We start from the raw sequence: 10468 nt of genomic DNA, 5'->3' as shown, positions 1-10468 counted from the left end.
CAGACACATAGACCAGTGGAACAGAGTAGAGAGCCCAGATATGGCCCTCAACTCTATGGTCAAATAATCTTTGACAAAACAGGAAAAAATATACAGTGGAAATAAGACAGTCTTCAATAAATGGTGCTGGGAAAACTGGGCAGCTATATGTAGAAGAATGAAACTCGACCATTCTCTTACACCGTACACAAAGATAAACTCAAAATGGATAAAAGACCTCAATGTGAGTCAGGAATCCATCAGAATCCTAGAGGAGAACATAGGCAGTAACTTCTTCGATATCAGCCACAGCAATTTCTTTCAAGATATGTCTCCAAAGGCAAAGGAAACAAAAGCGAAGATGAACTTTTGGGACTTCATCAAGATCAAAAGCTTCTGCACAGCAAAGGAAACAGTAAACAAAACAAAGAGGCAACCCATGGAATGGGAGAAGATATTTGCAAATGACAGTACAGACAAAAGGTTGATATCCAGGATCTATAAAGAACTCCTCAAACTCAACACACACAAAACAGACAATCATATTAAAAAATGGTCAGAAGATATGAACAGACACTTCTCCAATGAAGACATACAAATGGCTATCAGACACATGAAAAAATGTTCATCATGTTCATCAGGGAGATTCAAATTAAAACCAAAATTAGCAAGACCGGCAACAACATGTGTTGGAGAGGATGTGGAGAAAGGGGAACCCTCTCACACTGTTGGTGGGAATGCAAGTTGGTGCTGCCTCTTTGGAAAACAGTGTGGAGATTCCTCAAGAAATTAAAAATAGAGCTTCCCTATGACCCTGCAATTGCCCTACTGTATTTACCCCAAAGATACAGATGTAGTGAAAAGAAGGGCCATCTGTACCCCAGTGTTTATAGCAGCAATGGCCACGGTCACCAAACTTTGGAAAGAACCAAGATGCCCTTCAACTGACGAATGGATAAGGAAGATGTGGTCCATATACACTATGGAATATTATGCCTCCATCAAAAAGGATGAATACCCAACCTTTGTATCAACATGGACGGGACTGGAAGAGATTGTGCTGAGTGAAATAAGTCAAGCAGAGAGAGTCAATAATCATATGGTTTCACTTATTTGTGAAACCTTTGTTGAAGGGAGTAAGTGTGGAAAAGGAAGAATTGAGAGTATTGGGTAGATTAAAGGAGCTTGGGAGATAGAGACATCAGAGAAGTGAAAGCTTTCTGTTTGCGGTGCTCCATTTTTTAAAGCATTCTTGGGAATTTCTGTATTTCCTCTCTTGGTCTCTGTCTGTCTTTCTATACATAGAATCTTTCAGTTCAGCCTAGAAATTTGAGTGTTTATTTTGAGCATGCCCCTATGATGGGCGCTGTGTAGGGACCAAAGATGAAGGAGATTATTTCCCCTACCTAAAGAAATTTCTAATTTAGTACTGCTTGCTAGGGATGATTATAGACTGATGGGGCTAGATTTTTCTAACATGTAACTTGTACATCGAAACTGCATTTATTCCACTGGTGTTTCTCTTGACGAAAATATTTTTTGGAATTTTGCTTGTAACTATTGACATGCTCTTTCATACATATAAACCTATCCTCTATGCAAATCACTTTTTCCTCTGGTAGAACTTTTTTGGGGAACACTATTATTTGGAGCTAAATACTATATAAAACAAGTGAACAAATTGGAAATGCTCTTTTTTGGGTCTTTTTTACCTTTTTAAACTTTAGGTGAAGAACTGATTTAGATGATCTGTCAAGGATATTTTCTCTTTTAAAATTAATGACTTACTGGCAAATTGCCCCTGAAAGTAAATTCTAGAAGAGTTCCAAAAGTGCTGAGAGTAGTGGTATATTGAGGAAATGAGCGTGCAGGAATATATTCTCAAGGTGAATACTTGGAAGGATCATACTTAAATGCATAAATTCTGGAATACTCAAGTTTTGCCTGTGGTTGCCTAGTATATGAGCCTGTCTGTAGTTGCAGTCAGTTAAGTATGAAGTGTTGCTCCCCACTTTGTTTAAGATTTGTACCATCCTTGACCTTTACAGGTCACATCCTGTCTATCCCATCATTTCTTCTGCTTTTAGCTTCACCTCTTTTTTTAAATGCCATTGAGTGGGACACCATTAATAGTAAGAGTTGTTTATGCATTGCTTTCAGTTCCTGTGCCTGTCATGTTTATGTGGATAAACCAGCTTTTCTCCCTTCCTTTACCCCTTTAGTAACCAGACTCACAAGAATTACCTTGCATGTGTCTTTCATGTCCTCCTATCTACCATTTTTATTAAGCATTATTTAAATTTACCAAGACTAGAAAGATAGGATGGACTAAATTAAATTTACCAGACTAGAAAGATACAGATAAATCTGTACTATCTGTTTGGCTGTTTCCTTTCTAGTTTAAATAGTTGAATCTACTTGCCTTTGGGTGTCTTGCACTTGGTTTTGTACAGGACTATATTGCCTCTTACTTAATTCATTATTTCTAAAGGTTTTATTTTTTGTTTTTTCCCCATTATTTCCAAAGGTTTTTAAATGGCTTTTTTCATTTTTTCTGACCTATGCCCTCTGGAAAAATCAAAGTGTCTGGGCTTCAAGGCCAAAGACCTAATCTGATAAACCAGCTTCCTATTAATTTTTTCATTAAGGTATTTTCTGTTTTAAATAATAAATATTGTCTACATGAATAAGCAGCTAAATAAAAATAATAGATACTATTGTTTTTTTGAGAGAGTATATGTGAGAGTGAGGGGAGGGGGGGCAGAGGGACAGGGAGAGAGAAAAATCTCAAGCAGGTTCCATCATACCCAGCACAGAGACTGCTGTGCGGCTCAATCCCAAGACCCTGAAATCATGACCTAGCCAAAATCAGGAGTCCAATGTCTGAACAACTGAGCCATCCACCAAGGCACCCCAATAATAATTATTTTTTAAAAGTGTTTATACAACCAGTTTTTGTTTGTGAAACATAGGCAGTGTGGGGTTTTTATTTTGTTTTGTTTTTACCTTTATGTAACATTCCCTTCGTTACTGTTAAATTATACTTCTCAATAACTTGCGATGATACGGAGCTAGAGAGTATAATGCTAAGTGAGATAAGTCAGAGAAAAACAAATACCGTATGATTTCACTCATGTGGAATTCAAGAAACAAAAAAAATGAGCAAAGGGAATAAGACACAAACCAAGCAACAGACTCTTAGCTGTTGAGAACAAACTGGTGGTTAGCAGAGGGAAGATGGGGGGGGAATGGGTGAAGTAGGTGATGGGGATGGAGGAAGACACTTAACTGTGATGAGCACTGGGTGTTGTATGGAAGTGTTGAATCACTCTGCTGTATACCTGAAACTAATAGAACACTGTATGTTAGCTATACTGGAACTAAAACAAAACCTTAAAAATTATACTTCTAAGTGGTATTTCACTTGGAGAAATAAAATAAATTATCCATTTTTTAATTATAGCTAAAAATGGGGAAAAGCCAGAAGTAATTTCTGCAGTCTTTTCCGGTCACTAGTATATGCTTGTAAGCTGAGAATGATAGCTCACGTCAGAATCGTCAGTTTGTTCGCTTTCTGCATTATAGTAAATGGAAATCAGTCACTTTAAGTTTTGGAGGGTTTTGTTTTAGCCATAAGTTTTCATTTGGTTCTCATTTCATTTTTAATTTCCGTCCATTAACTGATTGCTTTTATTTTAATAGTGAATTTATGGCAGAAGAAAGTAATGAAAAATTTTGGCTGTTTTTGGAAACTGTACAAGAATTAGCAGTTTATAAGCAAACAGGTAGGTGATGTGCATATTATAACTTTAAAAATTTGTATCTATGTGTATACATTATGTGTTTATTGTTTTTAATGTTAAGATTGAAGTGTAAATGCTTAATTGGGTTAGTAGATCTGAATATTAAATTTGAAAATATGCTTTAATGGAAATTATTCTGAGCATCCATTTCCAAAAAATAAAGGTTTAATACTTTATTGTAAAAACTCTCACATAATTAGCAGTGTTTGCAGATTGCATTACATCAAAAGGAACTAGAGATTGTGGACTTGTGGCTTTCTTTTTACCTAGACTAATTTGAGATCGTATTAATTTTACATCTAGTAGTGTTGTTGTTTTGGTTTCTTTTCCCCCCCCAAATTACTTTGAAAGAGATTTTTTAATATTTGCCTTTAACAAGTCAGGTAACCTATGTGTCTTCATTTCACTATCTAGAAGATGCAGTTAGTCTTTCCTACTTTTTAAATATATGCAAATATATATTACTACATATCTGTATATATGCTTATACCTTTAGAATGAGCAAGTGTTTATTAGTGTGTTTCTGAGAGAAGATCAGTAGATTAAAGACACTGAAATGAGGTTACAGCAGCAGAGGGTAAAAGGTTAATTATTAATTATTGTTAAAAAAGGTTTATTTTTCTGTCTCTATGGAGAATAGAATATTAACATGGAGTTCCTCAAGACGGATTTCTTTAGGCTTGTAGACATGGGGAGAACTTCTTACTATGAAGATTAAATAGTTTAGAGACAACTTACTGTGGTGATTAATTCGATTTTGTTCTTGAATATCAGTGTTAAGAGAAACAACAGTTTTGCTTATTTTAAGTGTTCATTTACTGGACTCCATTTGGCTCAAGTGGCCTCAAAGTTCAGCAATTTTAGGATTTCATGAGATGGATTTAAAAAAATAGAGCAGGCATGCCTTTCATGATATTTTAAACTGAAATATTTTCAAAACCAAGCAATTTGCTCTTTTAGAAAACTTTTCCTGAAAAGCGTCCTTATTATCATTATTTGAGTCACAAGAGGCACTGGGCACGGCTCTAGATGCCGGAAATACAAAGGGGAATAAATGTGATCTGTGCTCCCCGGCCCCACAATATTGTGAAGGGGACAGTGGACAAGCCAGCTCTGCTCTGAGGTGGTTAGAGCTTCAGGGGCCCTGATGACAAGGAAGCGCCTGGGAAAGGGCACCTAGTCAGTACTTGAGAGAGAACAGGACGGCCTTTCCAGTAGTGGTGAGGTTGGAGCTCGGTCTGGAGGACAGCAGCCAGCGGCAGCAGCCAGGGAGAGGGGAGGGGGAAGAGCAGAAGAGACCGCAGTGGGCTCGGCGGGGCAATTTGGACCACTTCGAAGTGGACTGGCAAATCGATTGAGAACTATTATCGGTTGGTTTTGTATTTGTCCTGATAATAATTTCAGTTTTGGTATTTGAGGTAAAAACAGGCTTGGTTAATGTGGAAAGTTCTCACAGTTCAGAAATCCACCTGTACCCCTGGGGATAAAAATATATGTTTATAAAAAAAAATCCACCAAGTTTTGTGGCCCTCATCTAAAACCCTAAATGTAGCTTTCCCAAATGTTTGTCTCGGCACATACTTTCTAGTGTTACTCATTCAGTGCTTTTCTCGAAAATTAGTCTTAGAGATTTTGAACTCTTTAGTTACTTAGATGTGTCCATGTATTTTCCCTAAATGAAATGACATGCCTGGACAATCTGATGGCAGATGATCATTAATAAGTTGGAATATAAGCTTAGGAACACCAAAGCTCTACTTCAAGCATGGATAAGGAAGTGTGTATTTCAGGGTTGAACCTAAAAGAAATCCTATTAAAGAAGAATTACCAACACTGAAAATAGAATTCCATTAGAATTACTTATCATGGCAAGGGTCAAAAGCGTATGCTGCTTCATCACTGTTGCTGTTAGGTGTAGGAGAGGATTCTGTATGTGAGGAGTTAAATATGTCAGCAGCTGTCAGATTTACTGAATTTACTTCAAGATACTATCCTAGAAGAAACATTTTAAATCCTCAGTTACTTACAGTTTTTTAGGTTGTTGAATTTCCATGAAACCCTGTAAATAGTCTTTCCTGAAGAATAATTCTGATGATCTACTTGCCTTAAAAAGTTGTAAATATTGAAGATTTAACTTCTTGAATTCAGGTGCTAGTTTCATGCCATTTCATGAGAATATTTTATGTGTTAGGAAAATTAAGACCTTTTACATATTGAATTGTCTGGTTTTTTCATCCATTTCACATGGTTCTGCCAGAGTTATGTATTTCTTGGTGCTTCAAGATTTAAGCGGTATATTAGCTAACCTGTGAGTCTTGTGTGGGGAGTTAGAAATGTCAGCCAAGGGTTACCTAATTCCAGAGTCCTGGTGTGTTTTTACTTCCCAATGTGTTCCACATTGAAACTAATTCTCAAAATCCTTGAAGATTTTAACGGTTTTTACACAAGTTGCTTATGTATTTTATTGGGAAGATTTTTGGAAAATGTTATGACATTTCTCAGTTACATATAACTGAAAACCAGATTTGGATAGAAGGACGATTGCAGTTTGGATATGTCACATGTGAAATGCTTGTCAAATACCCAAGTGAAGATATCCCATAAGCTGATACATGTGTGTGGGATTTAGGTGGTCAAAATCTGGGCTAAGAGGTAGGATTTGGGAGTTATCAGCACTAAGAGGGTAATTGAAGTTATAGGGAGGAGGTATAGAAGGAGAAGAAAACAGGTCCCAAAGGCAGAACCCTGAAGAACACCAATGTTTAAGAACTAACCAGAAGAAGAATGCACAGTAGAGACAGGAGGAGCACTCACAGAGGTGGGTGAAAACCTGGCGAGTGTGATGTCATGGAAGCCGGGGAAGATGGAGTGGTAAATTGGTGGATGTTATCACATACTATAGACAGAGCAAATAATGTGAATACTAAGGTTTTAACAACAGAAAAAGTACTGGTGATTTAGCTAGCAGTTTCACTGGTATAGTTATCAAAACTATGGTAGGTTGAGGCATAAGTCGAGGCTGGAAGTGAAGAGTATTGTTAAGTCTTTCCAGATGGACTGTGAAGCATGGAAAGATGCTCCTAGTCCCTCCTTACCAGGAAAATAGAAATCAAAACTATGATGAGCTGTCACCTCCAGTCAGAATGGCTAAAATTAATGAAAAGAAACAACAGGTGTTGGTGAGGATGTGGAGAAAGGGGAATCCTCTTACACTGTTGGTGGGAATGCACACTGGTGCAGCCACTCTGGAAAATAGTGAGAATCCCAAGAAGGTTCCACATCCAGTGCAGAGCCTGATGTGCGGCTCGGTCTTGTGACCCTCGGATTATTATAAACATCCAACTCCTGATTTCATAATCAGGATGTTTAACTGACTGAGCCACCCAGGTGCCCCTAAATTGAGTTATTTTAAAACATCAACTAAAGGAGTCCAGTGCTTCCATCTTGTGATTGAGGTGATCTTGCAAGTTAAGCCTAAATTATAGAATCTAAATCCCTGAACCCTACATCCATCTCTACATTAGAGACCTTAACAGTGACTGGTGACAAAACTTAGTATCTGTTATCAGGCACAACTCACACTTGTTTCTGTTGACTCTCTGTTTTCATGGATGACTGATCCCTGTTTGACTGATACAGTCTTAGTTATGCTATGCATTAATTTGGGCTATTTTTTTGTTGGCCCTGTAGCTTTTACAACTTTTTAAAGATCAGTTTTTAAGATTGTATCTCTTCTCTGACCTGTGCCTCTTTTACTTAGGTGAGTCTTACATACATTTTTTTTTTTTTTTTATTCTTGAGGGAAACGCAACCATAACTGTCTGAGAAATCACCTATAGTTTAAGAAGTAGGAGTGAATGAGCACCCACCTATTCTATGTAACTCCTTGGGAGTACTACATTAGGAATGTCTTATGGCCTAGAAGGAAGAGAACTATTCATTTCTCTAACATCAATTCCATAAAGGTATTGAAGACCGATGGGGTGTGCCAGGAGCAAAAAGGTACAGTTGAAAGCCTAGAGAAGATTCCTGCCTTTACAACTTATAGCTTAATGGGAGGGCCAGCATTAAAAAATTTACAGATAATTTTTTATTAGTTTTGAGACTTGAGATAGTATGGACCTGTCAGAGTTTATAACAGGATCTGGACTGGGGAGGTTGGGGAAAACTCTTTCCAAAACAAATGACACTTAAGCTGAGGTTTGCTGAACAGGAGTTGGCTGAGAATCCTTTTGCATTTCACAGCAGAGGAGTGGCGTGTGAAGGCCCAGAGTTGTTAGCCGCCTCTCTCTGGGTATTTTCTCTTCGTCCTTAGAAGCAGTAATGAGTTGGCCGATGGCCTTTCCTCCCCTCGTCACTGTCTGATTTGGATCATCCCTATTCTTAGTCTTTTGTATTCGTAAGTATACATGAGCTTCTACTGCGTGCTCTGTTGGCTTCAGTGGTTTTCTTTTTTCCCCAGCTCCCATTTATGAAGAATCACCGAGCTTACTCTACTTTCCAGTTAATTTCTCCTTTGTCACAGTTTGGTTCCTGGTGTGCTTTTCTGCATCGCTGGAGCGTGCAGGATTTACATAGTCTTTTGTAAATCTCAACTCCTCCATTTAGTATTGTTTTTACAGTTAAGTATGTTCAGAGCTCACCATCAAACTCTATGCTGCAGTTCCTCTAACTATTTCTTGGTTAGGTAAAGCTTGCTCCCTCATTGATGCCTAATGAATAACTCCTAGGAATAATGGCCTTGAGTTCCTCACATATAGGACTGTGTATGCATGAATTTTATATTTAAGATTTTTAACTTTAGAGTCCCGTATTTTTATTAGAAAATGTTGCAGTGCTAACCATTCTTAATCTTCATTCTTAGACATGTAGACCCATTGTTCCTTTTAATTCCGGAGAGTTTTCTGTTCATTCTCCTCTGTTCCTTTGATTTCCTGCCTTAGGGATACAATTATACATACCGTAGCTCTCCTTTGCCAGACTTCTGAATCTGTCATTTACTCTTAAATTGCTTTTTCATCTTCTCGTATTCTTTTTGTTTCATTTTCTTCACATTTTCCCTGTATATTCTCTGTTTGTTTTTCCTGATTCTTTTTACTTTTATGTTAGTTTAGTTTAGTTTTACGTTAGTCTGTATTTTCTGATATTCTTTCTTGTTTTTTCCTTAGCTCTTTCAGAACAGTTTGCATACCCCCTGTTTTTTAGTTCTCTCATTCTTGAGCTTTTTTATCCAGAACTTTAAAGGGGCTGAAGTTTTTTTTATCCTACTTGCAAGCTTAAAACTTAGCTTCCCACAGTTTTAAGGCTCAAACATAAGGCATGAGATAGAGAGCCCTGGATCAGAATTGAAAGACTTTCTAACTGACCAAGGGAAATCTCCCAAGTGGGCCACAGCTCTCTTCTCAGCCATGACCCATTACAGTAATTTTTGAGGCTTTTCACTGTCCTGTTTGAAAGGATCTAAGGTTGGTGTGATAGACTGTAGGAATTGTTCAATAATAAGGTGGTTGTAATTCTGCATTCTGTACTCTACCCTCTCCTCTGCCAGCCAAGCCAATGTTCTAATGACTTTCTGACCTTCTGACCTTCTGTCCATAGTGGTAACAGGTTTCCTTCCTTTTTCACTGTGTGCACGTGTGCGTGTCTATAGCTCTTGTCTGAAGACGGTCAACCTTATCCTAATCCAAGAAAGGTCTTTGTACTTGTCACAGTGGATTGGACTTGAAGATGACAAAAGCACTGATGGGAAAGTCCCCTTGCATGGAGAAGAGTTAACAACTAAGACCTCATTTGGATAAATGCCTCTGAATCTACTGCCCAGTTTTTGATCTGTAACCTCATCCTTATTTTCTTTTCAATAATAGGCAACAAAGTCAAGGACCATTTATTGTCTGATTGACCATAAAATTTTATAACTATGTTCACTATCAGCTTACAAGGACTTCCTCTAAATTCTGTGAATTGACCCATGAGGCTGGGTCTTTTCTCCTCTAAAAATCTGTGTATTCATCAGCATTCCATCTCTGGGTCAGATCTGTCGAGTACTGTGAAGGTTCTGAGATTTTACCATTTCCAAGCTAACAGATTAGTTTCATGGATGTGGACAGAAGACCTGAAAGCCCTAGATGAGAGATGGAGGACTTTCTTACTCAAAGAAAAAGCAACATCCACCATGTTTACATATGTTCGCTGGTTTCCTGAGCCCTGATTCCCACAGGACACCATAGGGAGCCAGGTAACACCTGAATGAATGGGCTGTAGTAAGGAGAGGAGCCAAGGGTCAAGAGCCCAGCAGCTTTTGAACAAGTAGTAGACACTGTAGCAATCAACAAACAGTCCAGTGTTCCTCACCACCCCCAACATATCTCCTTCCCTGCAGCGCTCTTTTCCTCTCCCTCCTCCCCCACCTCCCAAGAGAGTGTCTGTGGTTACACATCCCTTTTGTCCTCCCTTTTCACAGCCAGGAACTGTGATCTGTGGATAAAGATCAGAGTCTAGGGGCGCCTGGGTGGCTCAGTGGGTTAAGCCGCTGCCTTCGGCTCAGGTCATGATCTCAGGGTCCTGGGATCAAGTCCCGCATCGGGCTCTCTGCTCAGCAGGGAGCCGGCTTCCCTCTCTCTCTCTCTGCCTGCCTCTCCATCTACTTGTGATTTCTCTCTGTCAAATAAATACATAAAATCTTTAAA

The 10468-nt window shown here is 38.4% G+C and overlaps 1 protein-coding gene across 1 annotated transcript in view; it reads left to right on the top strand.

Annotated features, from left to right (window-relative positions):
* The window catches only part of UGGT2 (UDP-glucose glycoprotein glucosyltransferase 2), a 186389-nt gene that overhangs the window by 15835 nt on the left and 160086 nt on the right, over positions 1-10468 (top strand). Inside the window, exon 2 of the mRNA XM_059377462.1 lies at positions 3682-3764. Within this exon, the coding sequence (XP_059233445.1) occupies positions 3682-3764 (83 nt within the window). The remainder of the gene's footprint in view (positions 1-3681; positions 3765-10468) is intronic.

Source organism: Mustela nigripes, chromosome 15, assembly GCF_022355385.1.
Source record: "Mustela nigripes isolate SB6536 chromosome 15, MUSNIG.SB6536, whole genome shotgun sequence".
Lineage (NCBI taxonomy): Eukaryota > Metazoa > Chordata > Mammalia > Carnivora > Mustelidae > Mustela > Mustela nigripes.
The sequence above is the reverse complement of the archived record's forward strand: the minus strand, read 5'-3'. Positions and strand labels throughout refer to the sequence as shown.